Source organism: Ornithorhynchus anatinus, chromosome 2 (assembly GCF_004115215.2).
Source record: "Ornithorhynchus anatinus isolate Pmale09 chromosome 2, mOrnAna1.pri.v4, whole genome shotgun sequence".
Lineage (NCBI taxonomy): Eukaryota > Metazoa > Chordata > Mammalia > Monotremata > Ornithorhynchidae > Ornithorhynchus > Ornithorhynchus anatinus.
Window position 1 is genome coordinate 44,138,653 of NC_041729.1, and position 21,576 is coordinate 44,160,228.

A 21,576-nucleotide genomic window follows, 5' to 3' on the forward strand; every position below is an offset into this window, starting at 1 on the left:
ATAGGAGAAGAGGAAAGGAGGGCTTAATCAGGGAAGGCCTCTCTCCAGAGAAGTTCTAAACTTGCCCACAGTCACACAGCGGGCAAGTGGAGGAGGCAGGATTAAAACCCAGGTCTCCCATCTCCTTGTCCTGTGCACTTGCCACTAGATCATGCTGCTTCTCAATATCTTCCTACGTCTGTCAGAACAGCAAGCACACTTGGCATTCAGCGCGTAGAACAGTGCCAGCGCTTAGAACAATGCTTGGCATACAGAAAGCGCTTAAATACCATCATCATCATCATTTTCATGTTGAGCACCTGAGCAATTCATAGGCAGATCACTGACATGGGTAAACCAATTGTAGCATCTTAAAATGAATTTGGGATTGAAGTGTCTTAACCTGCACATTTGAATCATAAAACACGAACCCCTATTTAATTCCAGTGACGGGGTAGAATAAGTTGTTAGTAGTATTTTATATCTGGAAAGTTGCTTTTGAATCAGCAAGGTAACAATTTCTACAGCTTTGAGATTCCCTTTTTTTTTTTTTAAATTAACTGGCATATTACTGATGAGCTTTATCATCCTAATGCCAAGAATTTCATATACCGGGTAAGTGCAGCACTTACACAAACATAGTTCCTTCCAGGGGCTCATGAAAGCACTTCTGTGGATGCGGCCCTGGCCAACATGCTGTTGGCATTTTGCCCACTCTCCTGCCCGGGTAGGCAGCAGTAACACTGGGCGACATTTGTGCTGACGTCCTTGTTGCTTGTACAAGTGCTAAATGGAGAGGGTAGTTGCCGTCCCATGGTACAGTTGTGCTACGGTTCAGCTAAGACGTAGAGGAGAAAACATGATTTGCAGAGGAGGCCAGAGAAGGTGCACTACTGTATTTCCATGGGCACAATGTGCAAGGGATCCCTTTTCTGTTCCCCTGAGCATCTTTTCTGGTCCCCTCTGCAAATCATCCTCTCTGCTCAGTACAGTGTTCTCCGCACACAAGCACTCAAATACCACGGACTGACTGACTGAGGGCCATAGTGTTATTCTCCGGAATGGGGAGTGGGGAGTGGCGGAGGAGAAGGAGGAGGAGGAGAAAGAGGGTACGTGAAGAAAGGAATTTTGGAAGGGGAGGAATGCTCAACTTTTGTGTTCCAAAGTGATAGCACAGACTGGGTTGCTGTGCATATGGGGAACTGTGATGGAAAAAGACATGCAAGGCCAGTAATCTGTTCTCCATGGGAACCTTAGGAGCTGCCCTGTTTGAGCCAATACTTAATATTTGTAGAGATGCTCAAATATAAGGCAGGTGTTGGTATAACTGTCATACGTTATTTATATTGATCATTTAGACTTATAACAATCTAAATACAGAACCATGAAGTACCATTTTTAGTACGCTAAACTCCACCTGGTAGCCTCTATCTCCTGCCTTAAAAATAGTGATTTCAAATGGCAGGAGCAAGGAAGGAAGGCTTCACTATTTAGCCTATTAGCTTTATTGATTTCTCCCACCCTTCTACCCTCCTCTTGTTTCCCAGATTTTCCTTCTTGTTTCTTCCTCCCATTTAACTGTTTTTGTTATTTTTTAATTTAAAATGCGTTCCAATTTTATTATACAAAGAGCACTATGGGTTTTGAGCTCTTTGGCAAAAAAGACTACCCACAGCTAATAACTCAAGAAATAAAACTGTTTACCAGATATAGCCCTTAATTACATTCACCAGGGCTAACCTCAAAACGAAAAACAAGTTGACTACATCGATCATTCTAGTGATTCCAGTTATTTTACTTTCCCTCCACTACACTGTGTAGGAAAGTATCCAACTGTTCAATCTTAAAGACGCAAACATCTAATTCTTCATTTACTTAAATACTGCAGCAGAGAAAAAAAAAAGGAGATTCACATAATTTCACTTCCCCCTTCAAATCCCTACTGAAGGCTCACCTCCTCCAAGAAGACTTCCCAGACTAAGCCCTCCTTTTCCTCAACTCCCCCTCCACTCTGCGTCTGTCAACCCCTGGGAGGAGAGTAATCTGGCTGTCTGAATACCTACTAGTGGGGTGTGGCAGATCGAGTACAATAATGATGACATCCGTTAAGCCATTACTATGTGACACGTGTTATCCTAGGTTAGATACTAGTTGCTCTGATCAGACCAGACAAAGCCTGGTGTCACAATCTAAGAGGGAGGGAGAACAAGTATTTTAGCCCCATTTGATAGATGGACAGTTGGATCTGTATCTCTAAAATACTTGATATTCACCTCGCCCTCAGCCACACAGCATTTATGTACACATCCACACACTCTGCCATTTCTTCTAACTTTAAATTACTTTACTTTAATGCCTGTCTCCCCTTCTAGGTTCTAAGCTCCTTGTGAGCAGGAATGTGGGTGACTACCAATTCTAATGTATTGAACTTTCCCAAGCACTTAGTAGTGCTTTACACACAGTAAGCGCTCAATAAATACCAGTGGGTTGACTGAAACCAAGACTTGGGGAAATAGGAATGACAGAAAGGAGGAGATAGAGTAAGGGAAGTGGAGAAGGAAAGGGAAGTAATGAGATCTTTTCTGATTTTGCTGACAGTTTTCAGAATTCTTGGCCTCTCAAATGCAGCCACCTAAAAGATTCAGCTCCCTTACTCCATCAAAACCCTACCTCCTTCCCTTACAATGAGAACAGGCTCCTGAGTCTTTTATAAGAAAAAACTGACCTTTATGTAGCAAGTTCAGTTTGACATCTCCCACAGTTGGGAGGGTTTGAATGGTGAAAGACCCACTAATAATAATTATAATCATAGTACTTGTGAAGCACTCACTATGTGACAAGCACTTTACTAAGCACTGGGATTGATACAAGATGATTAGGTCAGACAAAGTCCCTGTCCCACATGGCTCTCACAGTCTACGTCACAACCCCTAGACTGTAAAGTCGTTACAGACAGGGAATAAATGTACCTGCTAATCCTGCTGAACTGTAGTCTCCCAAATGCTTAGTGTAGTGCTCTGTATATCAATACTATTGATTGATGGAGTAGGATTTAATCCCCATTTTATAGATGAAGAAACTGAGGCACTCAGTGAAGTGACCTGCCCAAGGTCACACAGTAGACTAGTGGTGGAGCTGGAATCAGAACCCAACACAAGTATTCCAGGCCTGTGCTCTTTTCAATAGGTGATGCTGCTTTTCCACTGACCCATGAAAATTTCCCCAGACTTACCTTGGCCAAATATTTCCTCGATTTGCTTTCATTCTGATGACGACATGCATGGAGGTAACAGGTAATGGCAGATACACCTAAGTGAAGTTGCCGTTCCTTGACAAATATGTTCTCCAGATAATCACCCCACATGGCCCAGGCCTTCACCAACACATCATGCATCTGAACAGCTGCTGAAAATGCTTTGTTCGCTTCTTCAGACCTGCAAATGCAAGGAATATTTTTAAATTGTTTTCCGTTAGGATCAATGTCAAGTGACCTAAAAAAAAAAAAAACAATCATAACTTGACAGTGATTTATGGGTTTTTGCTTTTAAATAAAGAAACGGTTACAGTTATCTTTGAAGCGTGACTCATGTAAGTCACGTGAGTGTTAAGATATAAAAATTAGACCATCTGATTTCCAACTGTCGCACCGGCCTCAACAGTAACTCTTCTGCCAAAGCAAAAATAAACTCATTTTGGCATTTAGCAACTTCTCCGCTTTGCCAGTCACTCTTTCTGATCGGTCTTTCAAACACTTCTGAAGACTTTACAAATGGCAATCTACTTTGGAACCTGAAAATAATTCATTCAATCATATTTACTGGTGCAAAGCACTGTACTCAGCACATAGGAGAGCACAATATAACAATGGATAGACACATTCCCTACAGAACCCAAACCATGCCAGCTGGGAGATTTGTGCTATTGAGGGCAACAATTATAATGTCAGTCAAGCAAAAAAAAAAAAAAAAATCAAAGTTTGAGAAAATTGAGGGGAAAAATGGGAAGAGAAATAGATGTCACAAAGGTAATATCACCATTTCATTGAGAATCAAAGCACTGTTCCTCTGTGGTCAATAATAAAATAATACTGAAACTCCAAAGACAAAGATTACATGAAGAGGGTGATGAGGGTGGATAAGCTAATAGCAAAAACAGCATGAAGCTACTGTTCAACTAGAAAAAATGCATTCGCTATCAACACTTCAATCAATCAATCCTATATAAGGACTTATTGTGTGCAGAGCATTGTCCTAAGCACTTAGGAGAGTACACTATAACAGAGTCAGTGGTTACATTCCCTGTCCACAAGTTCACACACTTCAAATTGTATGGTAGTTCTGATTTCACAATACATATGAAATTACTTTTCTTCAGTAAAATCAAACCACTGCAATGTCAAGAAAATAAAGCCACTGATTATATTAATTTTCTAAATTTTAAGCATCAAATCTAAGCAGATCACTCTAGAGCTTTAAGTTTAATTTTCTCACATTACCAAGTCTATCAAGGAAGGAAATCACTGAATTCTACTTACATCTAAAAAACTGAAAAAGATTTGTTCACTAGATCCCTATGATCACTCCATTCTATTGTATTTTAAATATTCTCCCTCTTTTCTGTGATGCTCGTAAGCCATATTCTTTTCATGTTACACAAACACAATGTTCTGTGCTCCATCTACTGGATTGAGAGAAGTTACTGATTCACAGAACTGTTTATCACAGAACCTTTATTCACCCTATCCTCAATCCCACAGTATTTATGCACATATCCATAATTTACTTATACTAATGTCTGTCTACCCCGCTAGACTGTCAGCTCCTTATGGGCAGGGAACTTGTCTATCTACTCTGTTATACTGTACTCTCCCAAGCATTCAAATATTATTGAATACTCCTTCTTACACAAAGTATGGCTCTCTATAAGAGACCCAATTCAAATTCCCTACGACTTTTATAACAGAGTGTGAGCACCATGAGGAACAGGGACTGCGTTCAACTTTATTAATTTGCCTCTACCCCAGCGCTTAGCACAGTGCTTGGCACACAGTAAGCACTTACTACAAGAATAACGGATCAAAAACTTTCTTTTTCAAATTCTAAAATCTCACATCATCTTCTCTATTATCCATTTTTGATAAGCTTCAATAACATTTTGAGAGCCTATGTGCATAGCCCTTTCTTCTGCATACTTCAAAACTGATACCTCCCATAAATCCAAAGCCGGACCCAAAACCAAAGACTCATGTCTCTCAACCACTTTATTTTTTTTCCAATGATGAAAGGTCTAACACTCTGGAGTTAAGGTGTCATTATGGAATGCTAGTAGGGGCATAGTAGTTAACACAAATAACCACATCTTACAACTATTTATGATTTATCGTTTCTCATTTCTAATCTTTATAGCCAATCAAATACTAGCAGCAGGAATAAAGGAAAAAAAGTTCCATTAGGGCCTTCCCCCAGGATGATAATAATAATAATAATAATGTTGGTATTTGTTAAGCGCTTACTATGTGCCGAGCACTGTTCTAAGCGCTGGGGTAGACACAGGGGAATCAGGTTGTCCCACGTGGGGCTCACAGTCTTAATCCCCATTTTACAGATGAGGGAACTGAGGCACAGAGAAGCTAAGTGACTTGCCCACAGTCACACAGCTGACAAGTGGCCGAGCTGGGATTCGAACTCATGAGCCCTGACTCCAAAGCCCGTGCTCTTTCCACTGAGCCACGCTGCTTCTCGATGATCTGCTGGAGCTCTTGCAAATAACTACTTCAAACTCTAGTAGCAGAATGAACAGGCAAATGTCATTTCATCTTTCTTTGCCTCTCTCACCAGAAATTCCTCCAGCAGCTGAAGATCACACTGGGTATGCCTACGACAACTCATGTGGAACAGATCTCTAGATTCTAACTGCTTTGTCTCTAGCAAACGTGCCTGCCAACTCTGAAATACTGTACTCCCCCAAGTGCTTAGTACAGCACTCTGCACACAGTAAGCACTCAACAAATACCACTGACTGACTGATTGGAACTTAATCTTGTTTCTCCCAGAACCATAGTTATGGGCTAGGTCAACTAGGAATTAAAACAAGTACAATTTATAAGAATTTAATCAATACACTCTTGTCCTAAATTTATTCCTTTCACTCTTGAAGTACAATATTAAATGAAAATGAGCTTTAATGTTCTCCAGAAATTCTTAAGCCTACTGTAGAGCATAAGTTTTTCTTTAATTTGAATGGTAAAAAAAATTCAAAAGTTCAGCACTTTTTGTTTGTTGTTTATAAAAACCTGACAGTGTACTCAAGTCACAGATGTCTTATTTTAAGGAAAAAATTAGGGGTCTTAAAACTATGTAATTAAAATGACTAGCATTATGAAAAAGACGATGCTAATAACCTTGTCTATCATATCTTAATAAAAAGCTAATTAGCTTCAGTAATACACAGACACTTTATTTTCCTTTAACAGCTTTCTCTGACCTAGGTTGTGCCTTTCTGGAACAGATTATTATGGCAGCAGTCTGATAAATGACTCACTTTATCACTACTTTCCATTTCTAACAACAGGATTTGTCATGAGCCTCTGCTTTCTTCCCTCTTGCCCAGGTTATCGATCACCATGACACCTCTGAGGACTCTTTCCATGTTACTTCCTTCACCTTGTTCACAGATTAGGGGGCAAAGAAGGTGTACCCTCACCTGTAACCTCTAGCTTTCCTGCTAAATTTATGACTTGGAAAGGTGTCAGACATTCCTCAGAGCTGTAGCATTAAGAGGAGTCTGACTTTAATTAATCAGATGCATTTTGGATAGATCATCAAGTACTAAATTTTCCATAGTCTTTTTTCTGGGAACAAAAGGCAACTGGCTATTAAATATACAGTATATACTCTAAAACCAAAGTCCTAGTCTCCCATGCACTTGAATGCCTCACCACACTGATGACTTCATCCCATTTCCGGATAAAGCAACAGCCTTGGAATCCTGAACCTTGCGTTCAGTAAGTATTTAAAACTATGAAAGAGAAGCTGTATAGCCTTCCTTATTTTCCTAAGATACTTCCAGTTTCAATTGTTTTGAGGACTCGTGCTCATAATGTACGGGACTACACTAGGCTTAACAATAATGAGCCTTAAAAATGTGGGGAATGAAGATTGCTTACCATTAGTGAAACAATCTTATTTTCTCACTACTTAACATTTTTATTATTTTTAACTTAACCTCAATGTGACAGTGAAGAGATTGTATTTTTTATTAAAGAACAAGACAATCTGGTTTTGATAAGCTCGAATAAAATAACTTAGCTATAGCATTTCTCACTGTTCAGACCCAATTCCCCACTAGAAACAATTTGGTTCTACTATCTCAGACATAGCCTCTTTTTCTTTCTTTTTCTTTCTAAAAGACACAAACTCAGCTGTAATGTTACCTCACTGATCTCCTACCACAAACGAATATACATACTTTGCTCCTCTAGTGCCAAACTACTCAGTGTACCTTGATCTCATCTGTCTTGCCACTGAACCCTTGCCCATGTTCTCCCTCTGGCCTGCAACTCTCTCCTCTTTCACATCCAACAGACCACTACTCTCACTATCTTCAAAGCCCTAATTAAATAACTCTGGTATTTGTTAAATAGTTATGGTATTTCTTATATGCATTGGGCACTGTACTAAGTGCTACGGTGAATACAAAGCAAATCAGATTGCAAATCGGAGCCCATGTGGGGCTCACAGTCTCAACCCCCATTTACAGATGAGGTAACTGAGGCTCAGAGAAGTGAAGTGACTTGCCCAAGGTCACATAGCAGACAAGTGGCGAAACCAGGATTAGAATCCATGACCTTCTGACTCCCAGGCCATGCTCTCTCCACTATGCCGTGCTACTTTTCACATGTCCTCCAAGAGCCCTGACAAATCCCTGATTCCTCCTATTTGCCCTCCCTTCTTCACTGCCTGTGCACTTGATCTGAACCCCGTAAGCACTCAGCGTGGCTTAGTGGAAAAAGCACGGGCTTGGGAGTCAGAGGACGTGGGTTCTAATCCCAGCTTCACCACTTGTTGGCTGTGTGACTTTAGGCAAATCACTTCACTTCTCTGTGCCTCAGTTACCTCATCTGTAAAATGGGGATAAAGACTGTGAGCCCCACGTGAGACAACCTGATAACCTTGTATCTACCCCAGCGCTTAGAACAGTGCTTGGCACATAGTAAGCGCTTAATAAATACCAGTGTTATCATCAAGCCCTTAGTACAGTGCTCTGCACACAGTAAGCGCTCAATAAATACAATTGAATTGAACTGATAATTCACCTCACCCCCATCCCCATGGCACTTATGTTCATATCCCTATAATCTCCCGTTTACCTTAGCTGTAATGTATGGGGGCATGGAACCGGGGAAGGGTGGGAGGGCGGAGTTAGCACTAAGTCCTGTCCATGAGCAGTATCTGAACATGACCAGAATACAGCCAGCCGTGGCATCAAGGGGCAAGCTGTCTCAGGGAATCCTCTTGGCAAACCACTGAATCACAGGAAGAAGAGACACCAGTCAAGCAACAGAAGCAGAATATACATGCTGGTCCAATTCTCTATCCGACAGGTCATACTGCATCAATCATTTTTGTTGATAGGACTAGGTCTGAATGCTACTGTTTCCAAAAAAAAAAAATCTCAAAAGTCTTCAAATTGATTTTTCCAAGGTTTTTTGGGAAAATGAACCTATTTCCGAATACATACTTGTTAATCTGAGCCAAGAACATTCCCTTCAGTGCATAGAATTCAGCAGTCATCTCCTTTGTAAAGTACTTCAAATTTGTGGATTCAATAACTTCAAGCCCCTGTTAAAAGGAATTGCATGGGACAAGGAAAAAAGATCACACACATGACAAATTCTTAAGACAAATAAAGAAATGACTTCCTTAGAAGATCTGTTAAGACAGTGATCTCCTTGCAATCTGGCTTCTAAGGGATCATTATTAAAATGAATTCTGAAGACACTGCACTTTCCCTCAATCATTAGTCTACTAATATTAAGAAATATTTTAACCTAGTCACTAATTGCCAAATTGTAGCACTAACTCCTTATCTCTGCATTATTAACTCATCATTTTTCCTGGCTGGCTTTCACTTGCTTATGCTAATATAGTCTCCACTGTGCTATTAACTACTTATATGCATTTAATTCTTGAATTTTGTAAATATTTTTACCTTGACTAGAAAACTGAGGATGAAGCAAAGCTTATGATATTTCAAAATGCTCCTTGTGGACCGAATTTAACTGACTTTTGCCCTTAAATTAAAATTATTTTAAAGGTAGAATTTATACCTTTGCCATAACTATACTTTTTAATATTATACACATTTTCTTACAGCTTATTGTTAATACATTTGTTGGAAATTCAACTTGGCACTACTATACCTGCATACATTCATTTTTGCCCATGACTCCAGCCAGCTGGAGGTAACACTTGACTTGCTGTCGAATCTTCTGAAAGCAATCCACAATCGGTACAGTAGGAATCGTGTGAATACGACTTAGAATGTCCAGAGCCACATTGACCAACCCTTGTTTCCGAGCGATTTTGCCATACTGGATAATTGCCGAAGCTGACGCATGGACCCCAAGCATAGCATTGTTAGAACTGGGGTCGTGCTGTGAACTATTCTCATAGGCGGTTACAATAGCTAGAAAGCAAAGGAATGAGCTTTTAGTACAGCTAAAACAATTACATAGGAGAATCAAAGAGGCCCAAACACAGATTTTCATAATTATAACGACAAATGGCTAATGAAAATGGAAACTGGGATGGATTCAAACTCATTCTGTCTTTTGCTTTGAATCATTTGCTTTCAATTGAAAAATGAACGTGCCTAACTCACTGTGCTGAATATAATCAGTGGTCCATCAGTAGTATTTATTGCATTTACCGGGCCCTTCCTCTTTGCAGGGCCTAAGCACTTGGGAGAGTACACCAGAAGTATGCTGCCTTGAAAAACCACCTTCAGCCTGCGATTCCCATCAGTAGCTCTAGCTCACCTTCAGTGGCAAGAAACAAAATGGCAGCCAGAACCAAAGGCCTGGGGTAGCACATTACCAGGCACCACATGATTCTTGCCACTGATTCTTGCGAGCAGGTCATCTGTGTGATTCATTCATTCATTCATTCATTCATTTCATCGCATTTATTGAGTGCTTACGGGGTGCAGAGTACTGTATTAAGCGCTTGGGAGAATACCAATATAAAAATAAAGAGTCATGTTCCCTGCCCACAATGAGCTTACAGTCTAGAGGGACTCAGTTCTAACTAGAAAAATGTGACATGCTGATAACATCAGTCTTTTTTAAAAACAGTGGGTTGTCTGGAAAATTACATGATGAATGCATGCTGGACCAGGTAGGTTTACCCTGGTAATGATGCTGTCTCCACATGAAAATGCTGCTCCAGTGAGATAAATCATCTGACACAATGGGCAACCTGTTCCTCCAGGTTTTTACCACAGTCTTCATGTCATGCAGGCTGTTGTTCCTCCCCAGGTTAGTTGGCTGCAAACCGGCATTGATTTGGGCTGCTTCCTGAAGTTCTATGATCTGTTGTGCTGCCTAAATGGGAGAAATGGAAATTACAAAAAAAAAAAAAAAAAGCTTTCTTAAAGATGAATGCTAGGAAAACCAAAGTGCATCGATTTCATTGAAGACTCTGTTGTGTTTCAAAAAGGTCTCCCCCTTGCTTTATGATGAAATTATATAACAAATGACTCAGTCATGCACACCTCTCAATTCTGTGTATTCAGGGGGATAGATGAAACTTCACAAGCTTTAGCAATCAAGCATATTTATTGAGCGCTTATTCTGTGCAGAGCACTGTATAAGCACTTGGCAAAGTACAATATGACAGAGTTGGTAGACACATTCACCATCCACAATTTTACACAACACTGTTCACGCAATAGGGCTTGGAATATGTTCTGCAGTACTGTATGTAAGAACTAATTCATGGGGAAAATAATGGGCTCTTGAGCCTTTAAATAGAATGTTTTAAGTAAGACTTCATTAAGGTGCAACAGAAATCTCATAATGAAATCCCACTTTGAATCAGTATCGGATTTATTTACTCTTCGGAAATATAAAAAAAAGTGAATTAACACCTCCAGCCTCAAAGCACTTATTTACTTATCTGTAATAATTTCTTTATATTAATGTCTGTTCCCCCTTCTAGCCTTTAACGTCATTGTGGGCAAGGAATGTGTCTGTTTATTCTTATATTGTACTCTCCCAACAGCTTAGTACAGTGCTTTGCACACACTAAGCACTCAAATATAACTGAGAGAATTATTGTACCATAATTTTTAATTCTAAAAAACCTGAAAAAAACAGCACTTAAGCTATATATGATTTTCAGCCTGTCAGCACATTTATAAAAATATAAACCCTGACAATAACTGCAATATATGTAAAATTAGAGGTAGTCTATTGATTTTATATTAAGATAATACATAAATTGTTGGGTTTGTGCTTATCCACTAGGCTTTGCTGCTTTTACTGGAATTTCAGGTCTAGTTCTTTATCAAATTGTGGCATAATCAACATAAACAGAACAGGAGCAGGGTGGCCTAGTGGATAGAAAATGGGCCTGTGAGTCAGAAGGACTTGTATTCTAATTCTGGCTCCACCACTTGTCTTATTTGCCCAAGGTCACAAAGCAGACCACTCAATTTCTCTATTCCTTAGCTACCTCATCTTTAAGTGGGGAATAAGCCTGTGACTGGTTCCAACCTGATTAAATCATACCTACTCCAGCACTTTAAACAGTGCCTGGCAGATATTAAGCACTTAGATACCATAGACATATACTACTAAAAACAAAACAAAAAAAGAGTTGGTAGGCATTCCCTGCCCACAGGGAGCTTACAGTCTAGATGGGGAGAAAGGCATTGAAATCAACTACAAATATGTAAGTAAGTGTTGAGGGTGTGAGTGACTAAACGTTATAAATCCAAGGTGATGCAGATAGGGAGAGTCAATAGAGGATATGAGGATTTAGTCGGGGAAGGCTGTTAATTTTTCAAAAACTTGAAAAAAATAAGCAGAAGTTGGCAGCAGACACATTATGAAAAAAGCAGACACTGTGAACTGCCAAACCACTACAGAGAAGACTTGTAAGTTTAACTGGAAGTTAATCACCTGCAACATAATAAAACTAATGTACTATTCTCAGAACTACTCTTCTAGGGAAAAAAGAATAAGACAACAGTCATATTCACTGTTCATCAACTAAATAAGATACTGTCCAAATATCAAACACTTACAAAGTCAACTCTTGAAACAAAATAAAATTATGTAAAGTAACATTTTTCACAATCATCATAGTATCAGCTCACACAATAGCTCAACCTTCATTCTACTCCCATTCATCATGCACATTTAATTTTCTTGTAGGAATTTAATCAACCACTATCTGATGTAAAAAGGAATTACTGCAGTGCAAATTCACTGCTGGGTTTGTACCTTTGTCATTTGCTGCCTATTTTATCATTTCTACTTTAAGAATGTGCATAAAGATTATTTTTAAAATACCATTTTTAATTGATGCCATGCTGCAAGTCTTAAATTCTTTATTTGGAAATATTAATCCTCAGTTATTTCAGGAACTCCAATAATGTAGTTGGCAATACCACAGCTTTCAAGTTAAGGAGTTGAAGTGAATCAGAAAATACCTATTTACTTTGAAAGGTAGCACAACTGTTATTTTTCTATTTCTATTTACGCTGAATATCCTCAATTTAAAATCTGTTAGAGCCCAATCTAGGTAGTAGTAGTCTTTGGTTTCAGATTAAGCAAAAGAACCACATTTTTGAGCTCTAGCTTCAAAAAGTGCTTTATATTTGTCAAAGAAAATACAGAAACAATCAATGGTATTTACTGAGTGCTTACTATGGGCAGAGTACTGTACTAAGCATTTGTGAAAGTACAATATAAAGAGTTGGTAGACACTTTCCTTGTCCACAATGACCTTAATCGAAAGAAGCTTCAAAAGAGGGTTTTTGGCTCCAAATATACGGACGAAGCCCTCTAGCTTTTAGTCTTAATGCCAAGGCTGACTGTTAAATTTGAGAAAAATGTTATCATCCAAGCAGACTTAGTGTGGGCTGGAGTCTTTTCAAGTAAGTTCATCCAAACCCTCACCATCAGTACTTATTATACACCTGCCAGGCAGCATGGTCTGGTATAAAGAACACCGGTCCTGGAGTCAAGAGACACCAGTTCTCACCCCAGCTCTTTGGCCGGCCTGCTGTATGACTCTGGGCAAGTCATTTGACTAGCTCATGGTAACTGCGGCTACTAGGACACAAAATGTTCATCTTACCTGAAGAAGGGGAGTGTGAACATGCGACACAACATGGGGAAGCCTTCGCCATTCGCGAATGGCCAGGCTACTAGCCATCTCAACGAGGCGTTCAATGAAGTTGAGCTGCTGTTCTTCAGGATGGCAGATAGCCAAATATCCTCGATACATGTTGACTTTCCAGGCCATCTCCTTTGGACAACTCAGCTCCACCTGGTGGTAAAAGAAACTGAATGTTTACTGTGCGCAGAGCACTGTACGAAGCAGTTGGGACAGTACAATATAACAGAGTCGAAAGAACAATCAATCAAGGGAATTTGAGTACTTATTCTGGGAGAGCACTGTACTAGGAACTTGAGAGGACAGAAGAGTTAGGAGACACGATCCCTGACCTCAACTGGATGATTTCTGGGTAGTGGGAAAGGCCTCCAAATGTTCTGATTGCCTTGCATAATGTATACCTCCGAAGCTCTTTACTTTACAGATCACCCAAAGTATATTGATTCAGAAAGATAAATAGAGGTCATTCTAGGGACAAACACCAGAATCCCAGAAAGCCCTAAATGGTCTAATATGAGGTGTAACACAACAAACTTAGATATGGCAGCAGAAAAGAAAATATATATATGAAAATGGTCCATTTATCAGCACACAGGCCATTATTCTTTCAGAACCTGATACTATTTCATGGCATTTTACATGATCTGACCAAATAGAAATTCCATTTCTATTTCTGCCCTTTTCTCTTTAGTTAATGAATAAATGTCTCATTACTGAAAAAAATTCCATTCAAGCATATCTGCAGTCACTGGTAGCTGCCAGTTCTCTTCAACCTACGAACTATCACAAGTACAGCCTGTCAGATATAATAAATTCACTCAGGGCTTAAATTCTACTGTGGAATTGAGTATGCATTTTAAATATTTGGAGTTACAAAAAATAAACAAAATAAGCTACTTAATTAAGGTGAATTCTTGCGTTTTAACTGACAAACTAGTAGATAAGACATTTTACTGATTTTGGCCACATTAAGCTAAGGCACAGGGAATTTAAAATAAAGTCAGTCCAAACGAATGCGGTACTTAAGCCTGATCATCAATTCTAGTTACTGGCATTGCTAAAAGATGAATGATTTAAACTCAAAGAGCTCTACCCTGCAGATAATTTTTTCCATCTATCACCTGACAATCATTTTCCCAGTCATTCCAAAGTCATGACAATAATGTCTGATGGCAGTTTTTCAGACCTAGCATTAGCAGACCTATTTGCAAGGCTGTTCTTGGTTTAGAATTTCAGTGAATAGCTCTCAACCACATCCACTTTCTATTGTGCCTTTCAAGCAGAAACTAAATCCTAGTTACAGGATTTTAAGGATGCTCTATGAGTGGTATAGGTCTCCAAACCCCTTACAAAGTACTGTTTAAAACAAATGCATATGTTGCTTTTGTTTTTTTAAACAGAAAAGGAAAAATTTTCAGTCAAAAAGAAATAATTTTGGACAGATTGAGAAAACCATCAAGACTAAAGCAATAATTCTTGGGGACTTTTCCTATCACTGTAGACAATACCACTGTCCTTCCTGTTTCACTAACCCATCACTTTGGCATTATCCTTGACTCCTCTCTCATTCAACTCACATATTTAATCACTAAATCCTGGTAGTTCAACCTCCACAAGATCACTAAAAATCCATCCTGTCCTTTTCATCCAAATTGCTACCGCATTAACCCAAGCACTAATTCCATCCACCTTGATTACTATATCAGCTCCCGTACGGACCTCCCTGCCTCTTGTCTCTCTCTACTCTGGTCCACACTTCATTCTGTTGCCCGGATCATTTTTCCATAAAAACCTTCAGCCCACATTTCCCCACTCATCAAGAACCTCCAATGATTGCCCATCGACCACCACGGAAAGAAACTCCTTACCATTGGTTTTAAAGCAATCACCTAGCCCCCTCTTACCATACCTCGCTATTTTTCTACTAAAACTCAACCCTTACACTTTACTCCTCTAAAGCCACCCTACTCACTGTACCTCGATCTCACCTGTCTAGCGGCCGACCAATAGCCCACGTTCTGCAACTCCCTCCCTCTTCAAATCTGACAATTACTCTCCTCCCTTTCAAAGCTTTACTGAAGGCACATTGCCTCCAAGAGGCCTTCCATGATTAAGCCCTCTTTCCCTTTTCTTCTACTTCCTCTGCATCACCCTTACTTCCTCCCTTTATTCGATCCCACCTCCTGGCCTCACAGCTCTTATGTACATATCCATAATTTATTTATATTAATGTCTGTCTCTCCCTCTAGCCTGTAAGCTCCTTTCATTCATTCATTCAATAGTATTTATTGAGCGCTTACTATGTGCAGAGCACTGTACTAAGCGCTTGGAATGAACAAGTCGGCAACAGATAGAGACAGTCCCTGCCGTTTGACGGGCTTACAGTCTAATCGGGGGAGACAGGCAGATACGAACAATGGCAATAAATAGAGTCAAGGGGAAGAACATCTCGCAAAAAAAATGGCAACTAAATAGAATCAAGGCGATGTACATTTCATTAACAAAATAAATAGGGCAATGAAAATATATACAGTTGAGCAGACGAGTACAGTGCTGAGGGGATGGGAAGGGAGAGGGGGAGGAACAGAAGAAAATGGGGGGAAAAGAGGGTTTAGCTGCGGAGAGGTATAGGGGACGGTAGAGGGAGTAGAGGGAGAAGGGGAGCTCAGTCTGGGAAGGCCTCTTGGAGGAGGTGAGTTTTAAGTAGGGTTTTGAAGAGGGGAAGAGAATTAGTTTGGCGGAGGTGAGGAGGGAGGGCATTCCAGGATCACGGGCGGACGTGGTGCAGGGGTCGACAGCGGGATAGGTGAGCTCCTGGTGGGCAGGGAATGTGCCTATAAGGTACTCTCCCAAGTGCTGAATAAAGTGCTCTGTGCACAGTATGTGCTTGAGCAAAATTACATTTCCCCTAAGATTCGGTAATGTTAAACTGATAAACTAGAAAACACACTTTCTACAGGCTGCATAAACTAAGAAAGCATGTTGACAGAGTTTCATTTTTGTAAGGAAAAAAGAAGATTCAAACTTAGTTTTAAAACCTAAGAATCACCTCCAACCATAACCTCCCCCATTCATCAGGGGAAGCAGCGTGACTCAGTGGAAAGAGCCCGGGCTTCGGAGTCAGAGGTGATGGGTTCGACTCCCAGCTCTGCCACTTGTCAGCTGTGTGACTGTGAGCAAGTCACTTTACTTCTCTGTGCCTCAGTTACCTCATCTGTTAAATGGGGATCAACTGTGAGCCTCACGTGGGACAACCTGATGACCCTGTATCTACCCCAGCGCTTAGAACAGTGCTCTGCACATAGTAAGCGCTTAACAAATACCAACATTATTATTAAGTAAAATAAGATGGCACTGTAGCTCTAGAAATGGGCAAAAATCACTAGCAACTTTTTAAATGGTTGTAAAGGAGTAAACATTTTTACAATAACAAGTCCTTTTAAATTACATTTTCAGCAGGTGGTCAGAAAATTGCTTAAGTGCTTCAGACTTCATAAAAGCAGTAAGTTTCTTTCCAATTCCTCTACCATTCTAGAACTTATGAAGCATACATTTATCAGGCATATAGATTAGCACAAAACCATGTATTCTAAATGAGAGCTTGAAAATGGCAAGACGGGGGGTTAAGTGATTTACAAGTATTTGTCATTCAGCCAATTGTGTTGGAGCAAAATAATGAACTTTAAATGCATCCAGAAGGTCAATGGTAAACAATAAATTTGATCAATTACTTTCAGTCTACAACAGTCTGTACATTGCTTTGCCAATGCCCAGACACTAGCCCTTGCTCTATTCTAAAATTTGAAGAAAATTAGATGGAAGACTTTGGGCGCCTAAAATGACCCTTTTTTAAAAAAAAAAAAAATCTTGGAAACCAACTTAATAACAAACACGCTGAATTAAAGACAAATTAAACTGGTCTTTGGGTTCTAGGACGGCACTCCTCATGATTTTATAGTAACTGAGGCACAGAGAAGTGAAGTGACCCGCCTAAGGTCACACAGCAGACAAGGGGCAGAGCCAGGATTAGAAACTTGTTTTGTTTTGTTGTCTGTCTCCCCCATTTAGACTGTGAGCCCGTTGTTGGGCAGGGATTGTCTCTATCTCTTGCTGAATTGTACATTCCAAGCGCTTAGTATAGTGATCTGCACACAGTAAGCACTCAATAAATACAATTAAAGGAATGATGAGACTCTGATTTGTGTGTGTGTCCATTCACTGACTAACAAGCTTTCCAGCAGCCCTGTTGCATTTGTTACCCACAATGCCTGATGCCATTTTTTGCTTCTCCCTCTTGGTGTCATAATATAAAGAACTAGAAATTGTTTGAAATCATGACACTATTTCAATTCATTCTATTTCTGAAAATAGGATGCTTGGCTCAGACATGTAAAGTTTTTATCCCTATCCAACTATATGCTGGGTTTCAAGTCCAAGTTCTTTACCAATTAGCTTCTTTTTAAAAAGAAATAGAATATTTAGAATTGCAATATTTTTTTCAAAGCTAAAACTCACCACAAGAGCTCAAACTCTAGAGCAAATTCCTTCCTAATCTGAAAAGACATGATTCAATCACATCTGAATTACAAAAATAAAGACGAGAATTGGCCAGGTTCATTTCTTAATTTCAAAAAGACATTTTAGAAAATTATCACCCAAGAAATAGTTACCAAGTAAACATCCTCCCCTCCACTCAAGAAAAAAAAAACTCATGAAATTTGTGGGCATTTACATATACACAGAGATACCTAAAGAGGAGAGAGAGCCAGAGAGAGAGAAAGGGGGGAGAGAGAAAAAAGGGGGGGTAAGAGAAAGGGGAAGAGAGAGAGGAGAGAATGGAGGGGAGAAAGGGGGAGAGAAAAGGGGGGAAGAGAGAAAAATGAGAAAGGAGAGAGAAAGGGGGAGACAAAGGGAGGAGAGAGAAAGGGAGAGAAGGGGGAGAGAGAAAGAGGGAGTGGGAGGGGGAGAAGAGAGAAAGGGAGAAGAGAAAGAGGCAGTTAGTAATCCCTGAAATTACTCCTACCCAGCTCCCTGTAGATAGGAAAGATGTGTTTCTTTCCTGAAAGGAGGAAAAGATCACTGCCTAAAAAATATCAGCCCTTCTCCTTCCTTAGTCAGTTACATAAAATTCAGCATGACCCTCAAGAATATTCAAGAAAAAGTACAAAAGACCAAAAAAAAAAAAAACCCCAAAAAACTAATGGAAAATAACTTGTTTTGGAAGCATTTAGGGATGAATATCCAATGACAGTACGCCATCTAAAGAGATCTGTCACGGTAGGCGCACTAGTGGATCAAAATCTCTTATAATTTTCACCCAGTAATATTTATCTCATGAGTTGTACAGTTTTTTGATTATCCTGCTTTATAAATATTTCAGCTGAAATAGAAAAGGCTTCTTTATGCTATATCCCTTGATAGCTAACATTAATAAAGAAAACCTTAAAAGGTTGTATTTTGATTACGTGCTCAGCGCATGGTTCCCCATCTATTATAAACAGCCTGCAGCCTTGGTTTCAATGCTGCACAACATGTTAATTATCTTAACATACTCCCCTCGGATGTGTTTACCCCTGAAATAATATCTGTTGGCATGATTAGCAGTCTAAGCCAAGAATGAGTGCCCTTGAGTCTTTTAAATCCAGTATTTAAACAGGGCAAATTCTTCCATTTGTTGCTCATTCAGGTCTTTCCTTTTCTTTCAATTAGCAACATGCCAAGCCAACAAAGCCAATTTATGGGTGATAACTGGTAGGGCGTGTAGTGCCTGTTTAGAAGCAGGAAGCTTATTTCTGAAAGTTACTTTCTTTTAGTGGATTCCAGTTCTTTATTCTTCTGAATCCGAAGAGATCAGGCATTAAAATATGTGGCCAACTAACTTCAGTGGGGTCTGCACTGTGCAAGAGCCTGAATATTTTTTGAAGCCATGTCCCATTAGACTTGCTACCCAGTTATCTGCTTGACTCAAAGATGCCATTTCTGGTCCATCATTCCCTCAAAACCATCACCTCTCCCACTACATAGAGTAAGTTCTCAATAAATACCACTGCTTAATTGACTGCCGATTGGTGGGGGGGAGATTGGAGGGGGGAAGGGAATGAATGGCTAATGAAGGTGCAAGAAAATTAGTGGTGAGGTGATGAGGGCAGCTCAAAGTCACAAGCAGCTTTATTTTATTAGCTATTTGTTAAGTGCTTACTATGTGCCGGCACTGTTTTAAGCGCCAAGATAGATACAAGCTAATCAGGTTGAACCTGTTCCACATGGGGCTCACAATCCTTTTCGGCAACAGCTGCTGACTGGAAGATAGTGCTGGTAGCAAATTTAAAATTCACCTACGAGCTAGCATTAAGACCATTAAGTCTTTGGCAGATGTGGAGATTTTTTTTTTCCCCACAGCCATTCTATAGAGTTTATTAATTTCTTAAAAACCCACAACTTTATTAATAATAATAATAATAATGTTGGTATTTGTTAAGCGCTTACTATGTGCAGAGCATTGTTCAAAGCGCTGGGGTAGATACAGGGTAAACAGGTTGTCTCACATGAGGCTCACAATTAATTCCCATTTTACAGATGAGGTAACTGAGGCATAGAGATGTTAAGTGACTTGCCCACAGTCACACAGCTGACAAGAGGCAGAGCCGGGATTCAAACCCAGGACCTCTGACTCCCAAGCCCGGGCTCTTTCCACTGAGCCACGCTGCTTTTCAACTTTATTCCAACTTGTTCACATAATATTTGCTCCCTAGAACATAAGCACACTCAAGTCCTACACCATCCTCACCTTACAAGTGAGAAGGGAGGTTAAAGGATCTATATAGTCAATTCCCCCACACTGTAGGGCAGCATTAATAATATTAATAATAATTGTGGTATTTGTTAAGCACTTACTATGTGCCAGGCACTTTACTAAGCCCTGGGGTGGATACAAGTAAACCAAGTTGTTCAAAGTCCCTGTCCCACATGGAGCTCACAGTCTCAATCCCCCTTTTACAGATGATGTAACTGAGGCACAGAGAAGTAAAGTGACTTGCGCAAGGTCACACAGCACTCTTGAAGGACACCCCATTATGGAAAATTTGCATGACAGTATACTCCCCACTGTGCTTGACATCAAGCGTGCGAGTGTCACAATTTATTCCAACGCCACAGAGAGGGGCAACCAAGCAGGCACATACTGTTGGAAGAATTTTCCTTAATTCTGATGTCACACTGTATGCCAAGTAGTGAAAACACATATGATGGCAGAACGAGGACTCTTGGGAGAGGGCAGTTACCCTTCTACTTCAACTGGAAGGGTGAGGAAGCATCATATTCAAAGGTTGGGACGCCACATCTGCCGCTACATCTGCGTCTGTTGTCAGGGCACCAGCTGCTGGATTTTGAGCCAAGATGAGCCCAAAACCCTCTTCCTCCAGTCATAGTGTTCTACCCCTCTTCCTGCCTATATCAAGGAGGAGTGTGCCCTAGTGAAGAGCATGGGCCTGGGAGCCAGAAGGCCTGCGTTCTAATCCCAGTTCCACCACTTCTCTGCTTTGTGACCTTGGGCAAGTAACTTCACTTTTCTGAGCCTGAGTTACCTCATCTGTAAAATGGGGATTAAGACTATGTGGGACCGGGACTGAGTCTAACCCAATTATCTTGTATATACCCCAGTGCTTAGAATAAATAGTGCATGAAGCACAGTAAGCATTTAACAGATACCACACACACACACATACAAAATGCTGTACTTGTCTTTTATGCTTTTCTATTTTTGTTGTATTCTTATGACTGTCACCTATCCCTTCTTCTATTCCACACTTTTAGACTGTGAGCCCCTTGATGGCCAGAGACCTTGTCTATGTTCAATGGTATGTTTTTCCCAGTCCTTTGTTAATTTCTCTGCACACAATAAGTTTAATATGTAAAATCACATCTCCTCCAGGAAGCCTTTCTAATCTTTCATCTCTCCACCCCTATCTCCCCGATTCACAGCATCACCTATGTACTTGAACTCTCATCCTTAAAGCTCTTAAGCAACAAGTGTCAGCATGGCCTTGTGGAAAGAGCACAGGCCTGGGAATCAGAAGACCTGGGTTCCAATACCAGCTCTGCCAGTTACCTGTTGTGTGACCTTGAACAAGTCATTTTAACTATCCTGTGACCTTGGGCACAGAGACTGAGTGCTCTAAAGCTAAGGGTAACA

General features: G+C 40.1%; 1 protein-coding gene across 7 annotated transcripts in view; it reads right to left on the minus strand.

Moving 5' to 3' along the window:
* LOC100080669 (transformation/transcription domain associated protein) overlaps positions 1–21,576 on the minus strand; it is a 161,312-nt gene that overhangs the window by 36,579 nt on the left and 103,157 nt on the right. For all 7 annotated transcript variants that reach the window (XM_029058767.2, XM_029058766.2, XM_029058772.1 and 4 more), the window contains 5 exons: positions 13,347–13,538; positions 10,387–10,582; positions 9,401–9,666; positions 8,719–8,819; positions 3,212–3,413 (listed from right to left, as the gene is read on the minus strand). In XM_029058767.2, coding sequence (XP_028914600.1) covers positions 3,212–3,413; positions 8,719–8,819; positions 9,401–9,666; positions 10,387–10,582; positions 13,347–13,538 — 957 coding nt within the window. The remainder of the gene's footprint in view (positions 1–3,211; positions 3,414–8,718; positions 8,820–9,400; positions 9,667–10,386; positions 10,583–13,346; positions 13,539–21,576) is intronic.